Source organism: Clupea harengus, chromosome 2, assembly GCF_900700415.2.
Source record: "Clupea harengus chromosome 2, Ch_v2.0.2, whole genome shotgun sequence".
Lineage (NCBI taxonomy): Eukaryota > Metazoa > Chordata > Actinopteri > Clupeiformes > Clupeidae > Clupea > Clupea harengus.
Window position 1 is genome coordinate 28375857 of NC_045153.1, and position 20504 is coordinate 28396360.

Here is a 20504-nt window from a genome sequence, read left to right on the forward strand (position 1 = left end):
CTCTCTCCCTTTGGCCCTGGTTATTTAAGAGAAACTGCTGTTTGGGATCATTTTCAAGAATACATCAAATGTAACCGTGCAAAGTCAGTAATATGTGCAGTGTTGTGGATACAAAGATAACATGAACTAGAGAACCTCTAACTGATTTAAAAAAAATGTTAGCACCAGTTTTTGTTTTTGTGGTCTTACTGCATTCATATTCATTTTTCATATTGTGTTCATCTACAATGCACGTTAGTCAATTTTAGTTATTAATAGTTAATATTATAATAGTTATCAAGTTATGAATAGTTCATATTACATTATTAGTATTACGTGAAGTGCTCATGCTTGTGTGTGTGTGTGTGTGTGTGTGTGTGTGTGTGTCACAGGAGGAAAGACAACGAGACGGTGAGTGTGCGCACGCTGTGCCACCACCCTCAGCAGGCGCTGGACAACATCGTCCTGGCCAACTACTCGTCCACAGAGTGCACCATGCTCCCCCAGCCCTCGGAGGACGGGCTGCTCTTCGTCTGCGGCTGCGTCGGCGATCATGAGTGCAACGACAAACTCATCTTTGACAAGGGAGCCCACGGTAAGGAGTCTTGCTGATTGCCAGTACGCTTTGCTCTGGAAAAGTCCACTTTTTGATATTTCGGTGTGGGATTTTCTTGGTGTGGTTGTACTGATTCACACAAATGTACAAATGCACAAAGTTTCAGACTCTGATGCAATAAATAAATAAATAAATGCAATCAATAATGATACAATATTGAATTTGTACTCTTCAGTCTGTTTCACCTTCTCAGCATAACAATGCAAATGTTGTAAATAGTATTAACAGTCACATATACAGTAAGTCCAAGGGCATTAATAGTAACTGTTGGTGGTTTGTGTTGTAGGCTACTCAAAGCTCAAAAGTAAAGACGTGATTCCTGTGGTGGTGATCAGCCTGGTTCCTCCATTGCTTGTGGCTGTACTGGCCACAATTGCCTTCTACTGCTACCGTACCAGGCATCTCAGCAAGCAGCCCAAAGACTGGGCTCCCAAGCGCACCCACTACCAGTCTCTGGACCGGCCCGAGGGTCGCTCCGGGTGCAACGGCAGCTACCCCGGCAAGCTCACCCTGCTCGGGGATGACGGCAACTCCGACCTCTCCTCCACCCGGGCCAACAGCCTGAACCACAACACCGAGCAGCTGCCCATCCAGCTGGAGACGCTGGTGGGGAAGGGCCGCTTCGCCGAGGTGTGGCGGGCCCGTCTCAACCACAGCGAGGGCCAGTACGAGTCGGTGGCCGTCAAGATCTTCCCCGCTGTGGAGTACGTGTCCTGGCGCAACGAGCGCTTCATCTTCTCCGACGCCAACCTCAAGCACGAGAACGTGGTGCAGTTTCTGACGGCGGAGGAGCGGGGTGGTGGGGGCGGTGGGGGCGGTGGGGTTGGAGGTGGTGCTGGCCCCCAGAGGCAGTACTGGCTCATCATGGCCTACCACACCCTGGGCAACCTGCAGGACTACCTGGCCAGCCACGTGCTGAGCTGGGCGGAGCTGTGCACGCTGGCGGGGTCAGTGGCGCGGGGCCTGGCCCACCTTCACAGCGACACCACACCCTGCGGCGCTCCCAAAGTGCCGGTGTCGCACCGGGACCTGAAGAGCAGCAACATCGTGGTGAAGGACAACCACGAGTGTGCTCTGTGTGATTTTGGCCTGGCTATGCGGCTAGATCTTTCGCTCACTGTTGATGACTTTGCCAACAGCGGCCAGGTGAGAGAAATGGAGGCACTGTATTGTAGCAAGGGGATGCTATTTTGATTGTGATGCCCTGTAAGTTGTGGCTACATTCTTCCATAGCCTGTTGCTATAGTTTCTTACTGCCTGTAACTTTACTGTAGTGTCTTTAGCAGTTAGTGTAATGCTCAAGTACAAAGTCATAGTAATCCCTAGCTGATTGATTTTAAAACAATAGTAATCCATACAGTTTACTTTATGTCAACTGCAGAAACATGGCATTGGAACTTAAGATAAGATAATAACAAAATTATGATGTGGTTTAAAGTTTTTGATCTCTTATATCAATGGTTTGTGTGAAAGTGCATTTCTGGCTGTCTCCATCTGTCAGGTTGGCACGGCACGCTACATGGCCCCAGAGGTGCTGGAGTCTCGAGTCAATCTGGAGGACCTGGAGTCCTTCAAACAGATGGATGTCTACTCCATGGCGCTGATCCTGTGGGAGATGGTGTCTCGCTGTGAAGTCATAGGAGGTAAAACATAACCTAAAACTAAATAGACCTAAACTCAACAGAGTGTAACATTTACCAAAAATAGGTGTACACACTCTAAAATATATGTTTAACTTTTGTTTGAGTAAGGTGATATGTTATATAAGTGAATATAGATGTGCAAAACATGTCACGTATGTGTACAGTGCAAGGTATGCTGTATTAATGTATTGTGATCCCTGTTTCACTTTGGTATGGAAGAAAAAGAGAGACATTATACAAACCTGCAAAGGGTAGTCTAAAAAAAGTTCCACGTGCGTGTATTTGACTTATTATGAACGCCAGCGCTGTCTTTATTTCATCGTGACAGAGGTGAGGAGCTACGAGCCACCCTTTGGCTCCAAAGTGTGCGAGCAGCCCTGTGTGGACAGCATGAGAGATTTGGTGCTGAGAGACAGAGGCCGGCCTGACATCCCCACCAGCTGGACCACACACCAGGTAGGTGGATCGTGTGTCCTGGACGGAGGCCCAGATTGAAGGCAAACGACCTGTAACACACATGATCCAGCATGTTTCCAGCATACCCAGAAGAGTGCATGTTTATTTTATTGGATGCGGATCCGTATCGCAAAAATGCTGTGATGTTTTTTTTCCATGATATCCAACGAGAACGTTTTTTTTTTTTTTTTTGCCAACGTTAACCGATGTTTATGCGTATAAAGTTACAGAGGCTACATCATCACATGACATCACGTGTTTCCAGGACTGAACCCCTAACAGATTTCATTTCTCGAGTCAGAAAATGCCTCAGAGGAAAAACCCCAAGTCCCATCAGCCCCACCAACAGAAGCAGAGTGATCACTGAAACTACATGACTCTCTTTGGCCCTTGTGTGTCCAACAGGGGATGCAGCTGCTGTGCGCCACCATCACTGAGTGCTGGGACCACGACCCGGAGGCCCGTCTGACGGCCCACTGCGTGGTGGAGCGCTTCAAAACCCTGGCCCAGGATGAGGAGGAGAGCAGACTCCTGAGCTTAAGCATAGACAGCACCACAGACCACCAGCAGCAAGAGGAGCAGCAACAGGAGCAGCAACAGGAGCAGGAGCAGGAGCAGGAGCAGGAGCAGGAGCAGGGTCTATCCGTCTCGTCCACCCCTCCCTCCCCCCGAGCAGAGCGTGACACGGACACAGACACGGACACGGACAGCCCCTCCCTTCCTCCGCTAGTCTCAGACATGCAAGACTCAGAGCCTTCAAAGGCACAGGCGGAAGTATGACAGCTTCAGAAGAATAGCAGTGACAATTCAAACGATCGGACTATTTGGAATATGGAACTTGTTTGTATATTGGTTCCCATGACGGAGCTGGTCTCCGTGATTTTTGTTTTGTGAATTTGTCTGCCATGTTTTTGGTTGGTAACTGTGCACTTCTCATAATTTCTGTGCCACTGAAGGAGAACCCATCCTCTGTCAGAAGTGATAGAATGTATACTCTTGGGACCAAGAAAAAGATTGTACTGAAATCCCTGTGCATCAAACTATTGTTATTTAATTCATCCCCATAGGACCCTTAAAGTGATGCATCTGATACGTAATATCACTTCCTCATCTTAGTAATTCACCGCCATAAAATGGTCCCATGAAGTCAGTTGGTTTTAGTGTGACAGAAACTGGTGAGATATAAGCACCCTCTTGAATTCTAAAGGTTCTCGGGTCTTGTTTGTCAAAACTCTACAGCTTGGAGATGTTTTCCAAGTCTGTTTACCACACACTATTTCCTCATTTGAGTTTTTCCACAGCCTTCTCTGAAGCCACGAACAACGCCGTAGTCATCTGAAAAGCTGAAGTTGGAGCGGTTTTTGAAGGCTTTCAATTTCATTAAACCACAGGCAGTAACTGAAAATATTTGGGAAAGGAACACAACTCGAGCTGCTGAAGTTGAAAGAGATGAAAGAGAATCAAAGAGCATTTTATTGCTCCTCGGAACTGATCAAGACCTTTTTTTTTCTCTCTTCTGGCCCCTTTCCAGTGTTCATGTACTTTATTCTGAGCGGTTATGCACTACGCCTTGGAAGTGGATGTTGTTGTTTTGTTTTTTTATGCTTGAGCTCAAAGACCTAACAATTTAAATTCATAATTATGAATGTCATAGAATTCTCCGAAGAAATTTATGATGCAATATTTTAAATGATCCTTAACATAACAGGACATAAAAATGACCTGGACTTAAATAGACATTTGTCAGATCACACTAATGGTCCAAAAGGAAGGGATCACTTTATGGTCGGCAGTGAAATCAAATTAAAGGACCCTGGGAGGAAACCTCAGGCGGCTGAGCTGTCCAAGGCAGACAGGAAGAGTGACTTTAATCCCTGCAAACTCAATAACTCTCACCCTGTTAGACCAAATGTAGAGGTCTTTCATCAGGGCTACCGTGCAGACTCAATCCAGCCAGTTACACTGATTGAATGAAGCTATTAAGCGATTTGATACGATCAGTCTGACGAACTAACATCTCTTACCAGTACAACTGCAACCGGTTTAACTGAAAGGAGGTGTGACAGGACTTTGTGTATTCCTATGATGGGGATTGGTTTGACCAACTGACTAGAATATTGCCAGTAAATCTGAAAAAAAAAAAAAGAAACCTCTATGTCTAAAGTCAAATAAAAAATTAGTAATCTGTGTTGTCAATAATTAGGCCAAAAAGGAGAATTGAATGTTTTCTCTAATTGTGGCCATTAAGAGTTCAAACCATGCACTGATAACATTTTATTTATTGGGTAAACTTCCAATATGTACTGAAGAGCATTCCATTTGCTAGTGACCTGAGGAAAACCTGACACAAATCTATGAGGTTCTGTGAATTCTGATGAAGGACCAGATTTTAGGAACCTAATGAGCCACTGTGTTGTTATTGTGAACTGGTGTCACAAATGTATGGATTATATATAAATATTATATATGCATATTCATCTCATAAAGTGTTGTACATTAAATATCAACTTGCTTTTGTGTGAATCATTTCATTGGATGACTCAGATGTCACACCCACTACTAATCAACCAATCGAAATGAAAAACCAAATAAGAAAAACAGAGACAAGAACTCCTCAACAAATATATTAGCAATTTTATTCATTCATCAGGATCTCAGGCTACAGGGAGTGTTGTTAAAATATCAGTGCAATTCACAGCTCAGCAAGATATACAGGTTGAATGGAGAACACAAAAAGGGAGGGGGGGGGGGCGGTAAAAGAAAAAAGGTCATCATGTCACACCTTACAATCCTGAAGAAGAATGCATCCTCAGCTCTAGAAAGCCAAGGAGGGATACATACACATAGACTGTGGGTGGTGGTGAGTGTGTGTGGTGTGTGTGGTAGGTACCTCTTAGTTTGTATTAGCTCATGAGAAAACTGCAGGGGGAGATGGATATGGAGAGATCTAATGTGATGGAGGGGTGGGGTTGGAAGACGAATACAAATAAGGCACCACAAGTTTCTCAACATCCTGCTTTCACGCCACGTGTTGCTAAACTGGGAGCAAGCTTGCTTCAAACCGTTACCAAAGAACCGCGAACCGCGCTGTGAGCTAGTGGGCCTCCGTTAGCTCAAAACACATGATGCACAACGTTACGATTATTAAAAAAAAAAGCAATTCCTTGTCCATAGTGTTTACTTGATCCAGTTACAATTTTGGTTCAAAACCAACAAAAAGGGAAAGAGAAAGGAGGAGAAAGTAGAACGTAAGGTAAAGCCAAACCCAAAATCCACACAAGCTTTCTTTCTTTCAAACGTTTGATTGCCCTTGAGAAGAGATGGCTCGAGAAGAGGTAGATTCATACCAGCGAGAGAGCATAGATGAGCAGTCACATGCATAATGCAAAGTGGGTGACGAGATAAGAGGGGGGGGGGTTGGGGGTGTGGAATGTCAAGGGTGTGCTAGTGAGGCTCCCAAAAATCGGCCAATCAGAGGAGGTTTCCAGAGAAGTCTGCACTCTCCAAGAGGAAGCCCCTCTAAGCTTCACAGGGGAATGTGGGGGTCTTTGGCTCTCGCTGGTGGCCCTCTTTATAGACTAGCCTTAGACTAAACCTCCCTGTGTCTTTCCTATCGGACAAGCTGTAATCTGGGCATGTGGACCTGATCAGACTGCTGCACGGGCCCCAGTCAGAGGAGCCATGCAGCCATCTGGTTGGTCACATCACAGCTTCACACTTCAGCAGCTTCTTTATGCATAACCACTTCAGAACGCATTCAAAACCAGAGCCTTGCCTGGTCACACGCAGTGTTGAGTCAGGTTCCCTTGCATCCTGCAACAAGAAAATAAAGCATTCCCTCTGTTGCCAATGATCCTCTCATTTGTCATATCCATTAGCACATCACTTATTTTAATCGATAGGTTATTTTTTCATTTAAAAACTATATTTATTTTAGTTTAAAACCGAACTGGTGCCACAGTCAGTGTAGCACTAGCTCAGATGGGAGAGGAAAACAAACAACAACAAAAACAATCAATCAAACAAACAAACAAACAAACAAACAAACAAACGACCAGGTCCAACCACCACCCTAAAAGCACACCATCACTCATTGCACATAAACAACAAGCACATCTCATTTAAGGCAACGTCAGCAAAGGATATCTGTGTGTACTTGGGGACTGTCCACAGAGCAGTCAGCATTGAAATGATACAAAAAGAAAAAGAAAGACAAAAAAACAAGAGAAAATATCCAATTAAGGGGATGCAAAGAAATCACGAGCGCCTCACTCTGCCAGGAGAGCGGGTTCCACCATTCCATGATGCACAACAGTCTTACAACCTGAATAAGCAAATCATCTCAAGAGTCGGTATGGGCAGGGAGGGGATGGGAGAGGAGAGGGAGTTTGTCCATAGGGTGAAGAGATGGAACATGTAATGGGGGTGGAGGGGAGCGATGAGCCACTGGGGAGCTCAGAGACTGGTCTGAGAGGTGCTCAGCGTGGGGCTCTGGCTGCCCGTCTTCCACAGCGGCTTGTAGTACACCCAGCCTTCACCCTGTGGAGCAGAGCGGAGAGGAGAGGAGACCAGAGAGATTAGAGCAGAATAGTCACGGGGAACATTTCCTTAACTGCAGGCGAAATTCATCAGCGGTGGGCTATTTGAAAACAGAGACGCAACTAAAGGGGAGAAATGAAAAGAGCCTGTGCTCAAACAGAATGAGCTTGAGATACTACAGCAGCAGAGGAAATCTAGTCTGCACTAAAGCTGTCCATTCTTTTCACACACACAATTCACACATCTCCATTCACAAAGGGCAAAAAAAAGGTCAACATGAAGTTTCCATTCCAGTTGCCCTAAACAAAAGAGATTCATATTTTCTTAGCCTAGCCTAATTTTCACTTAAAACATGTGATCGCACTGGATGAAAACCCACATAATCTATATGCCATCACACGCATCATTACTTTAATAGACTATGACCAGAGTGCGATCGCACGATCTTCACACAGGTGCGGTGAAAATGTATGCGTTTCTCTATTCTCAGCAGAGAGAGATTACAAATACAAAATAGCCCTTTAAGACCGCTTATGCACTCCCATGTAGTAGAGCTGGAGTAGAAACGTACTACTTGGTTAATGTGCAGTGCAAACTTCTCATTCCACGCTTTAAAAACGCAGAGTACATTTTCTATGTGTCTGACATGTACATTAAGCTGGGAATGATGCCTACTTGTCTCTCGAAGCATTTGGTCCTCCAGGGTGTTTGGGTCTCTGTGCGATGCCTCTCCTCGGTCCTCTGACGCTCCTCCAGGAAGCGTTTGTGCTCCGTGGCCGTCTCAATGTCCCTCTGCTTCAGAGACTCGCTCACGTGCTGCCACAGACGCCTGCAGGCACACCAGTCACCGGTCAGCCCCACTCAACCCACACTGAGCACTGAGGGGCTACATAGAGCTAATTGTGCTCCTCGATAAACCAACTCGAAACTAACTCATCTCAGAGTAGCATGGCTTCAACCAGGAAGTGACAACACTCAAAGAAACAAAAACAATAATATCCGTTTCTCACGGTTATCATAACTGCATTGTTTAGCACACAACTTCCTCTCCTTCCTCTTCCTCTGTTCTTACCTGGACTCGTATGGTCCCTGCCTCTGGATGGGGCGGACGCGCTTGCGGGTGACGGGCAGCTTGGTGACGTCGATGACGCGGGTCTCGCCGCTGCTGTAGGTGAACTCTAGCGCGCCGTTCCACTCGCCTTGCACCCGGCACACCACCGCGTTGGTGGGGTTGTGTTTCACCTCGGCACTCACTCTGCCGGGAGCACAAACACAAAGACAACAAACTCCAGGTTATGCACCTTTGGCGTTTACATTTATACTCACCCCGTCATTTGGAATCAGTACACGGGCGAAATCTATGTCAACTCCAAAGTTCCATTTGGCAAGGCCAGGGATATGGTGTAATTTGGGTTTGGTGGGCAGGTTTGGAAGTGGTGGGTGTATTGAGGTTATGTGTGTGGCTAGACTTTTACCTGTGCAGTTTGAGGTTATGTATGTGGCTAGAATTTTACCTGTGCAGTTTGAGGTTGTATGTGGCTAGACTTTTACCTGTGCAGTTTGAGGTTGTGTGTGGCTAGACTTTTACCTCTGCAGTTTGAGGTTGTGTGTGGCTAGACTTTTACCTCTGCAGTTTGAGGTTGTGTGTGGCTAGACTTTTACCTGTGCAGTTTGAGGTTATGTATGTGGCTAGGCTTTTACCTGTGCAGTTTGAGGTTGTGTGTGTGGCTAGACTTTTACCTGTGCAGTTTGAGGTTATGTATGTGGCTAGGCTTTTACCTGTGCAGTTTGAGGTTGTGTGTGTGGCTAGACTTTTACCTGTGCAGTTTGAGGTTATGCATGTGGCTAGACTGTTACCTGTGCAGTTTGCCACCATAGAAGGGCTTGGTCTGGAATGTGATAGCAGCAGAGTAGCCCGACTTGGCGCAGTTAACGTTGATCTTGCCCCCCAGCTCCACCCAGGGGACAGTGAGGATGGAGCGGGCGTAGGCCGAGGGCAGCGTGAAGGTGTACTCTTCATCATGCTCCAGCAGATGCAGGCAACCTAAAATCACACACACACACACACACACACACACACACACCTCAATTAGAGGACTTGTTTCACCCAAAGTGTCTAACATTGAAGATAACTGACATAACCACACAACATGTGCTATTAAATACCCTGTACATTCCACACAATTTAGCTCACAAGGCTAAATCTTTCACACTAAAAAAGCCTTCACTGTTCCTTTCGATGCGAAATGGCAGCAGTCTTCTTACCTTCCCCCACCATGGACACCCCAATGGACATGCCCATGAACTTGCTCTTGGTCCACACGTGGGTGTTGACGCAGATCCGTCTCTCCGGGCACTCGGCGTAGAAGCCAGAGACGGGCGGGTGGTGGGACACCTGCTCAGCCACGTAGCGCAGCAGGTAAGAGTCTGAGGCCTCTGGGTCCGGTGGGGTGCCGGTGCCAGTGCCAGGGGTGGCGCCGGTAGCGGACTTGGGCACCTCCCAGGAGCAGTTGAAGGTTTCGCCGATGATGGGGTTGTAGGGCTTCTTGGCGATGGCGCCCTTGCGGCCCTCGTGGAAGGAGGTCAGGTAGTACTCCACGAAGCGCACCATGCGCTCCAAGGGGCTGGGCCCGTCCGTGATGGCCACAAACAGGTCCGGGTGGGACATGAAGTCGGCGTACATCTCCAGCAGCGAGCGCTTCTCCAGGATGAACGTGGGCAGCACCACCTGGAGGATGACATTGAGTTTGGGTCAGTGGGGCAGCATTTTAGTTGATAAGGTAGACCGCAATAAAGCTCCCAAGTAAAGGCACCAAGTCATATTGATATAATACAATAGTCATATTGATATTAATACAATACAGTCATATTGATATTAACACAATACAGTCATATTGATATTAATACAATAGTCATATTGATATTAATACAATACAGTCATATTGATATTAATACAATACAGTCATATTGTTAAAAATGCCAGCCGTAAGGACAAGTGATGAGAGTGTTGTGACTTCCTCATCCTTGTGATGCTCACTCATGTCAGTTCAAAATAGTTGTGTGGTGCTCTGTGTGGTGCTTTCAACATCTGATAACATGTTTACCAGAACTTATGCCCCTAGGGAAGGCCTATGACAGAGCTGATCAATAAAGGACACATAGTAATGCATCCAGCAGTGCATTAGCAACCAGAGGCGGAGGCGTGAGGATGAAGGTGAGTGGGGTGAGGGAGGTGAGGGGGGCGAGGGGAAGGACCCACCCTGGTGAGGTCCATGCCCAGTTTCAGCTGGGACAGGAGGTGCAGGATGACACTGCGCTCCTCTTCCATGGCCTCGAGCTCCTCCTCCTCGTCAGGCGCCGAGTCCTCCAGCTCCTCGTCAGCATTTATCTCCTCCTGCTCCTGAAGGGACACAGCACACACACAAACCCTCAGCAGTCTGTGAGAGCCCTGAGGACTCAACGTCCTCCAGTGCAGCTCAATGAATTGATGTGGCCATCAGAAAAACAAAACACCCAAAGTCCAGCCTTAGCCTGGGGATAGACTTCTCTCTTTTTTTTTTTTGCTAGGCATGTTTTGCCTGATGATAAGCATCAGGGTGAGGTTTTAGGAGTTGCATCATTGGATGCCTCATCTGATCAAATGTGATTTGATGAAGAGCCTGGCTGCTTGCCAACAACCAGAGTTTCCTTTGAAGCCGAATTAGCAAACTTCTGCTTCAATTTCTCTCTCTCTCTGTCTCTTTCACTGGGACATGCCTAAAAGGGTGTTCTATTCCACGGCAGAGGTGTTCGTGTAACAGACGTAATTGAGATCAGACGATAAGAGCGAACTCTGAGAGCCCGAGGCACTCAAAAAAAGTGGAAGGCTATGTCACAGACACTGCCACATGTGTTTTGCCTCAACTTCACAAAGACCTACAAAGAACATTCACAGGATATGTTTTTCCAACACATTACATAACACACTCCACAACGTCATAAAGTCACACTGTGAGATATAAAGTCTGTTAAATTAAAAGTCCTTTGCACTTTGCCTTGTTTTCGTGAACATAGCACACAGCTTCAGCAGTTGACTCCATGTATTATTCTTTTATGATGCCTCCACACCAAAGACAGAATATGTGTGTGTGTGTGTATGTGTTTGTCTCAGAGTCAGCTGATAGCCTAATTGCTCTCTGCTGGTCTTACCCCGGCGGCTGAGCAGGTGTCCATCTCCAGGTTCTCGTGCGCGCCTCCCTCCGATTTGCTGGAGTCGTCTTTGGTGCTGCTGAGCGGCGAGCCGCCATTCTTCAGGATGTCGGGCAGCTTGGGCTCCAGCCACTCGATGGTGGGCCCTGCAGGACACATGGAGCTGGTCTCAGAGGCGCTCATGTCCCCCACCCCACCCGTACGGGACCCTCCCCCACCCAACCGAATTCGTAGCCCTCTCGCCCACACACACACACACAGATCGCACCACCACCGGCCTGACGGCTGTTACAGCTCCTGCTCGCTGCGATCGAATGTAGCAGTGGCAGCGCGTGCGGCGGGAGGCATCAGCAGCGGCCCGCGGACGCGCTCCAGAGCTCCCCGACTGCAACTTGAGCCGCCAGGTCATCGTCTCCAAACACACTCCGCCCATACCTGCTCCCCCCACCCCCCTCCCATGGAGGCGCATGTGTTTTAAGGGGTGAGGGGTAAGTGACCCTAGTTTCTTTGACTCGGCCGACAGCGGTTTTGTTTGGGAAAAAAAAACTCAACCAAACAAACAAAAAGGAAAAAAATCAATCAAACAAGCAAAGGCTGCTGATATCTACTGTGTGTGTCCTCTAAACACAAAAACAACACTACAGCCATAACGCTATCAAGTGTCTATATGCTCCTCTGAATGCCTTGATAAAAAATGCATGCCATGGTAACTAGATGCCTATTCCTTCAAACACAAAAGACAGGACAAGAAAACAAACAAACCCACAACTCTGGCCATCACTGTGTGGCCTGAAAGGCATTTCACTGGATTTCCATGCAAGAGACAGAAATGGGGGGAATCTGGGAGATTGAAGGGAAGAAAAGTGTCTGGCTGGTGACAAGAGACAGAGGACACCTTTATGCATTAGTAACAGCTTCTGTTCCAAGACCAGATAGCGACGCGGCGGTACAATTTGGGAGAGATGTCAACACAGCGGCTGCCTAGCGGCTCTGGTTACAGCCGCCGGCCTATCAGAGGGGGATCCTGTTCCTCATCCATAATGAAACAATATTCCACTGGCTGGCACGGAGCAGAGGTCACATATTCTGCCAAAGAGAACATGACCTGGGATTAGCCACCGGGCGCTAGCGTGCCAAAGCTAATGAACGTGCATGGCAGGTGAGTGGGCCAGTTCTTCCGTTTCTTGTCTGAAAGTCCCATTACTGCCTATGCTTGGCCCCCTGGGGCGGAAGGGTGTACATCAGGTTTCAGCCGAATCTTAATTACCTGGCTACAACATGGCTCCCCTGTGAGGCTCTGTGTCCATGCGATTTAAGGTGTTCAATAACTGAGCGGGAGGTGATTTAGGCCAAGGCTACATATCTTGTTTACGGAGTGTGTCAAGTTATAGAATTCATCTTTCAATCAAGCCGCACCAACATCTGCTAACTGGTGAAGATATACATTCAAATATGTATTAATGTTTAAAATAAAATGTTAACCCACATAATGGTAACAGTATAAAATGGTTTTAATAATAAATGGGCATACCCTCCTGTCAACAATATCCCTACCATCCTCTTATTTTGCTCAAGCTTGTATCATAGTATGAAACCCATGAGATGATGTATCTAATGTGTATGGTTAACCTCACTATCAATACCATATTTCAAACATGATTACTTTGTGATTTCTACTCTTCTACTCTGTATCCCTTCACTTATTCCAAGGAGTACTTCACATACACTGATGGGGCCTGGACTAACTGGTGGATGGATCTATCTTAAGGAACCCAATACAGCGTCTGTATACAAAAGCAGCCGATCCATTACGAGATTGTGCAAGAGTGTAATTCCTTCATCGGGAGAAGTAACAAAAACAAGAAGGCAAAACACTCCGCTGCACTCACAGGCTAAAGGCATAAACCCACAGTTATGGTCGAGTTATCATTCATAGGGTGAACATCACATGTGCAATCGGATAGGTGCAATGCAGTCAAGCAGTCCAACATAGCAGCAAGGAGACAACCTGGAGTCATTAAACAGTAACGGACACTGGATGATGCCTGTACCAAAAGCATGCCAGGAAAATGCACATCACACCATAATGGAGGAGTCTGAGCTGTTCTCAATGGAACCTAAGCCCTTAGTTAGAGCCTTCAGTAGGCGCCACGGTCAGGGACACAGAAAAGGATGATCCGACTGTAAGACACTTTTATCTGTATCATTCTGTTTGTAGTTGTGCTGAGACACACTTAGTGCTATCCTGCCACCTTCATTCCATAATTCCCCAGAGTACCCAGGATGAGGTAGGCCAAGCAAACAAGCAAAAACAAAGCCTGCGATCTCTCACCTCCCAGGGGAATCCTCTGGCGCGCCACCTGCTGCAGCTGGAGGATCTGCAAGCAGTCGCTCAGGCAGGTCATGGTGGCCAGAGAGGTGGCCTTGAGCAGCAGGAGGTCCTGGTCCAAAGGAGAGGGGCCAGCGGATGACGGCAGGCCCTCGATGCTAAGGATCAAGTCCCGGTGTTGCCCCTGAGCCTGATGCATCATCTGGGGTTAGGGAGAGAGCGGAGAGGGGACATTACATTCTCAGACTGTCACTGGTTTAGGAGTTGGTCGGGAAACTGAAAAGCTGCTAATGAGTCGTCCTAATGCGGTAAACTGACTCAGAGCTAAAATGCTTGCCATGCATTCTGCCAGTGTGCGCTAAAAAATGTCTGTGTTCGTTCAGTCCTAGCTCTGTAATTGAGAAAACATAGTTGCTCGGATCAAACCATAAACAATTCCAGCCAATCAACACTTTCAGGAGCGTGGAAAGAAGGGACGTCATTTGATTGGCTGTTGAGCTCAAATACCAACAACCTTTTGCTACAATCACAAGCTCTACCTTTAAGGCACTAAGGTTTTATCAGAGGATGTGCGCTCTGTGTTTGATTGGTAACAAATGGTGAGCTGTAGTACTTAAGGTCCAGAAAACAGGGTCATTTAACGCCAAATCACCTAGAGCCTCACAGCTCATGTCATGGATGTTCTGAGGCGAAACTTTTTGCTGCGCTGAATCCATAAAAGTTTAACTTCACCCATTCTCAAATCGCAATGGCTTTAGCTGAAATGTGTACTGGATGTACATAACATCATCCAGTGAGGTTCACTGAGCTATGGAATTAAGTAGAACAGGACATGTTTCATGAATGAGCGTGCAATCATCAGTCATCCAAGGGCATCACCTTTAAAACATTTTTGGGAATTTGCACATTTACTTTCATAAAATAGATATATGTCCCTGATGTTTTTTTCCCATGAAATGCCATGCCATGACCTGTGGGGCTCTATGTGATTTGCCGTGGAGTGACCCAATAGCCTAGTGAATGGAGCCTCACCTCTCGGGCCTCCAGCAGGTGGTCTGGTAACAGCGACCGTTTACTGGAGTACGGGGAGTTGGAGCCGAGCTGCATCTGGGAGATGCCCAAGAGGGAGCCCGGGTTCTGGCTAATGCGGCGCTGCGAGGTGGGGGAGCAACTGCCCTGGGAGGCCACCGACAGGCTGCGGGCCTTCAGAGGTGGGTTGGTCTGAAAGGGATCAGCAGCAGAGGGAGATGACCAATCATGAAGGGCCAAACAACTGTACAGCAACTGATATTTTTGTCTTCAATATCTGGAATATCTTGAAATTACCATATTGGTATGGACCAAAGATGCCTTAGACAGCCAACAATTAACATAATCTGGTGGATACTGTAAATCTAGATTTGTTGCCATCTTATTCAGCCAGGACTTTAGTCATCACAGAATTCAGACTCCCACAGACTTATTTTTCTCTAAGTATGGATTCTTGTTTTTGTGGTCAAATCATCAAATAAGATTATCAGACATAAACACACACATATATAACTACCTTTCCCATGGCTTCGGTGTGATGCTGAGTGCATATCTGTAGCCGGCTCACCCAGTGCTGTCTCTCTTTGGCATCGGCAGCTGTGGCGTACCAGATTGGAAAGGGGAAAACATTCACAAGTGCGGTACACCTAATCAATACATTTGGTTCTATATTTTAGTAAATGCATACATTCGTGTGTGTGTGTGTGTGTGTGTGTGTGTGTGTGTGTGGTAGGTACCTCTTAGTTTGTACTGCTCCCCACTGATGGCATTAACGGTGAACGTGTGCGAGTCCTCATCACTGGGGGAGATAACTGCACCCCCCAGAGGTAATGTTCCTCGTGGCTTCTGAGACCGTGACTGTTCAGTGACAAAGTACTCCAAAAGCCCCAATTCATTGTTTAAGACAAAGAACCTTAACAGTGAGAAAGAGTAACTTAGCTTTGCTGTGCTATGAGATTGCAATCAATATACATACACCTTGAAAGACATCAGAAATAACTGAGCAGTGTAATCAACACAGCTGTAACGTTATCTAGGCTCACCTGTATTGCCACCCAGTGACCAGGTTGGTATACTTCATCAGGTAACCATCGACATTTTCCATATGGTCACTGTAAAGACAACGAAGACAGGATGATACAACACCAAGCTATTCCGGGACTTGCCATTAGTGTTGGCCAACATATGCGCAGGTATCAGATAGCTAACAACAGTCACTAACAATCAATGCGAATCCAGTCTAAGCCAGCTGTTTTTACGATACAAACGACTTCAAGATGTTGCCAATTACGTGCGGAATGACATGATCCAACACAGACGAACACATAACCAACCCTCCCGCATATTAAAATGGCACTACGTTTACTGACTAAGCATTTAGATAAAGCACAATCGGATGGCATCCAGAGCAGAAGCACTGATTTGTGACAAGTACTAATGTGGTGGGTGGCTAACATTAGCAATAGCAAACGAGGGCAAATCACCTGTATTGCCAACTTTTCGAGCTCCCTCTTGTAATGGAACCCTGCACCTTGTTCTGGGTGAGGCCATCGAGTTTTCCTTCGCTCTCAGAAATTCGTATTCCTGTGGTTTCACCTTGCATTGTTGCCCTCCCGGCCTCCCGGAGAATGTCAGAGATTAGATGGATTTTGCAACGCGAATGCTATCTAGCTTCCTATGCTAGGACAATATGACGCTAACCATATAGGTTTCTTGACTTTGTACGGCAAAGGCAAACGTTCTGACTGTTAACGTTAACATTTATAAAATGAATACACAAAGGAGGCACGTTGTAGCTGGCCTGTCTATGTTAATAGTTAATAAAATATATATTGTCTCGTTAAAACATCATTAGGGCAAGTGTTTACTCCGCTACAGGTCCTAAGACCGCCATGCCTGACGTGCGTAAAATAGGAAGTCAACGCACCCTCGGATCACGATAAGATTAACACTCTATCACAATAAAGGTCTCCATATGAACTTTATGGGAAAAGGCACTGGTCAATGCGACCAGCAGCACGCCCTTGACAGGGTGTGGTCGACCAGATATTTATTGGGCAGAGATGACAGGCCCAGCTGTCCAGTCTAGAGTGTAACATGCGGTCCTAAGGTATACCGTGGACGCGGCATATCAGGTTGAGACTCCTGGGACGTCATTTTCACAACTTTTATTCTGACATAGTATGTTCTGGTTATGTGAAGCTACCACTGAAATCATGATGACAAATTGTTTTTCTCAACTTTGTGCCATGTTATACTACCCAGCTAAAATGTTATGCTTAGATAAATGCTCTTTCTGTGAAGTGCCTCCTGAAACATCAGTATACGTAACATAATTTGAATTTTCCTTTAAACATGTTTTATTTGCCTTCCATGACTTCTTTCCTCAGGACATTTCTAAAAATATGAATGTAATCTTTTCATCAGCGAAATACACAAAGCAAGTATAATAATTGAAAGCCACTCCTCTCCATGTTCCTCAATAATGTAAAGGTATAACACAATTCAAACCTTTGTTGAATGCTAGGTAGACTCTAAAGTAGTTATTTACATGAGAACACATCCCTTTGACACATGGCCAAAGGTAAGTTATACCTTTTAGGAGGCGATAGTGGTTCAGGGGGAGAGGAGTCGTTCAGCAATCGGAAGGCTTCTAAATTTAGTTCAAACTCGACTCGGACTCCTCACCCAGTTTCGAAGTGTCCTTGAGCAAGACACTGAACCCCCAACCGCTCCCGATGTGCAGGTTGGGACCTTAGATAGTAGCCTTTACCATCTGTGTAAATGGGTAGATGTCAGAGGCATTAATCTGTAAAGCGCTTGGAGTGCTCGGAGTAGAAAAGCGCTATATAAATGCCTTCCATTATACGTATCTTGTGCCCCCCAAAGGAAAACCATACAGGAAAATGCTATTCATGTTTTCCCCAAATTTTATTTTTGAAATACAAAAAAATACAGTAAAATGTTTTCAAAACTTCATTCAAAGCAGTCTAACCACTACCAGGGTTCCCACGCTTGCATTGAAAAAAAAAATTCCATGCTACCTCCTGATTTTCCAGGTACCATATCAAGTGATGATCTATAGCAGGGGTTTTCAACTGTTTTTGTCCCAGGGACCACCATTCTGACCAGAAAGTAATCCGTGGCCCACTGATTTTTATAGTCCCGTACCCTTCTATTTCATGTTTGTAACCGCCGCCACGCCCCCTCCCCTCCGCACACATATTCTGCCTATAATACTTGTCAGTGTAATTTCTTCGCTGAATATGGGTCTACATCAGTATTTTGGGCAATGCGACTTGGCTATTAAGACATAAATATGTCGACGGGCCAAGTTATATTTATAAAAATAAAAAAGTCAATGGTGAACTGATCAACATAGGCTCATGTCGCGGACCCCCTGCAATGCCGTCGCGGACCACCAGGGGGCCACGGACCCCTGGTTGAAAACCCCTGATCTATAGGCCCCTGAAGCTTTCCGCCCCCATCCGCGCCCCCTCCCCTCACACACACACAACCCCCTAGCTAGGACACCTGACTACTTACTTGATTTAAAAGATGTGCCAGTCAAGTCTACATTGTAAATGCTTAGAGATTATGTCTTATTGATAATATCAATGCATGAAATAATGCAACAAGCTGTAGATGAACAACAATGTATTGAACTGGAACTTTGAGACACATGAGCACTGGGATTGATATATGTTCTCTCAAAAATTTCTCACCCCAAATGTTCCTATATAGTAGTATCACTTTTTTTTTTTTTTTTTTAAACGAAAAATCACAAAATAGCTAAAAATAGATATAAGAATGAATGTTACAAAATTGATCAAGACTAGACTGGTCATGTCAACTAGTATAGAAGTAATGTCACAGCCTAATGTGAAAATGTATTGGTAGTTAGCTAGCAATGCAAGCTAGCCAACACTAGCTAGTTAGTTAGCAAGCTGAATGTTGGTGTAGGTAGAGATAACGTATTTCCGGTGGGATCCGTACTGAAACCGGAAGTGGGTGCTTTACTCTGTTTGACTGGCTAATACCAGGACCTTTACTTTTTCGTAGAGAAATTGTGTCGATCGCCTGCCTTTTAAACAATTGTTTTTTGTATTTTTCTTTATTTCTGCGAAGTTATACGTCTCAATACTCAACTGACTTGTTAACCGAACTTTTACAAAGTCATACGACTAAACACACAAGTGATTGGCTGTTCAAAACGGATCCCAGCGGAAATACGTTATCTCTACCTACAGTTGGCTAGCAAGATTGCACTGCATGTGCTTGCTAACCATCATTAATGAATCCAATTTAAAAACCTAAATGTGGTGAATAACACGGTTTTAGAAAAAGTCAATGAGTGAAATACATATGGGGATCAAACATAGTTCTAGTATTTTAAAAGCAAGGTAAAAATTACCTCAACAATACTAGTGTAAGCTGCTAGCTAGCAAGTTGGAGCTAACTAGCTAGCAAGTTGCAGCTAGCTAGTTAACAAGATTGAACTGCTTACTAACTAACGTTGATCCACCCAGGTTTACCACACAGTTAAAACACAGCTACTTACATTTGAGGATAAACTTGCATATGAAATTTCACTGTAGATGTCAAGGCTCCCGTGTTGGCTGGCCGTGTTTGACCCTTCTATTGAGATTGCGAGTAACGTTTGTCGTTATTATTCCCGAAGTCCACCAATCCGAAACTATACTTTTAAAGTCCATATCACCAGGTTGCCTGCATCAAATTCCAACATACCAGATAGGATGCCAAGAGCATGCTCTACAACCTGGGATCATCCATTTCTATCTACAGTAAAAGCTGTTCACATGTAAAGGGTTTTTATAAATTCATCTTAATTCTGTGCTCAATAGTTTCATTTTATTACTATTTTACACATCATCCAATACAATTTTCCAGGACAACTGTTTCAATTTCCATGTAAGTGTTCACTTTTGCTCAGTTTCCATGACTTTTCCCAACCTGGAAAATGAAAAAAATAATTCCATGTTTTCCATGGTTTCCAGGTACCGTGGGAACCCTGACTACGTGATAAAATGTTTTGCTCCAAGATACATAATAACAAATAGTCGTAGTTGTAACAATGCACGCGCGTCTAGGCCTACTGCACACTGTTTAGTTTATCAGAACGCCATCTATGAAGTCAATTATATGCAATCGGATTAACATTATTGTGTATAATGGAGGGCTACAACCTGCATAGAAATGTCTTTGGTTTGACACATATATATGCTATGCATTAATTCTGCAAATATATGTGTTAATAGGTTCATTTTCAATCAAATTGCAAAGAAATGATTAGCAGTATAGACACAAAGTTTGTAGTGTTACGTATGTCTTAGACTAATCGTATCGTATTGTTAGACTATAGGAATGACACCTTGCTTTACATTCATTCCATGTATCACATTTGTTAACATTTGTTGCTTTTTTCCAGAGAGAATATTCAAATGGTTTAAATATCCAAACAAAGACTGAAGAAAACTCTTGAATGGCTGTTTGAAACTATAGAATGATTTGTCTTGGCTTCAAAGAATGCCTGAGAAAATGTTAATTTTATTAGTTTAATAATTATTTCAAATATTTGCAATCTATACAGTAAAGAAAAGCTCATATACCTTTCCTCTTCAAGTTAATGTTAGACTATCAAGGAAGCAAACAAGTCTACCGGCCACAAAAACACATTTGTTCCAAACTAAAAAGATGTCCGTCA

General features: G+C 45.2%; 2 protein-coding genes across 2 annotated transcripts in view; one reads left to right on the plus strand and one right to left on the minus strand.

Annotated features, from left to right (window-relative positions):
* tgfbr2l (transforming growth factor beta receptor-like) overlaps positions 1-3474 on the plus strand; it is a 9258-nt gene extending 5784 nt beyond the window's left edge. Inside the window, exons 3-7 of the mRNA XM_031578170.2 lie at positions 372-574; positions 882-1741; positions 2097-2238; positions 2567-2694; positions 3100-3474. Coding sequence (XP_031434030.1) covers positions 372-574; positions 882-1741; positions 2097-2238; positions 2567-2694; positions 3100-3474 — 1708 coding nt within the window. The remainder of the gene's footprint in view (positions 1-371; positions 575-881; positions 1742-2096; positions 2239-2566; positions 2695-3099) is intronic.
* Positions 3475-5305: 1831 nt separating this feature from the next.
* On the minus strand, positions 5306-16706 carry osbpl11 (oxysterol binding protein-like 11). The gene is made up of 13 exons (XM_012836491.3): positions 16264-16706; positions 15823-15891; positions 15517-15692; positions 15297-15376; positions 14783-14971; positions 13754-13952; positions 11422-11567; positions 10493-10633; positions 9499-9961; positions 9091-9277; positions 8306-8488; positions 7909-8062; positions 5306-7233 (listed from the first exon to the last, which is right to left on the minus strand). The coding sequence occupies exons 1-13, from the start codon at positions 16380-16382 to the stop codon at positions 7150-7152; spliced, it is 2190 nt and encodes a 729-aa protein (XP_012691945.2). The 5' UTR covers positions 16383-16706; the 3' UTR covers positions 5306-7149.
* Between the last annotated feature and the right edge of the window lie 3798 nt (positions 16707-20504).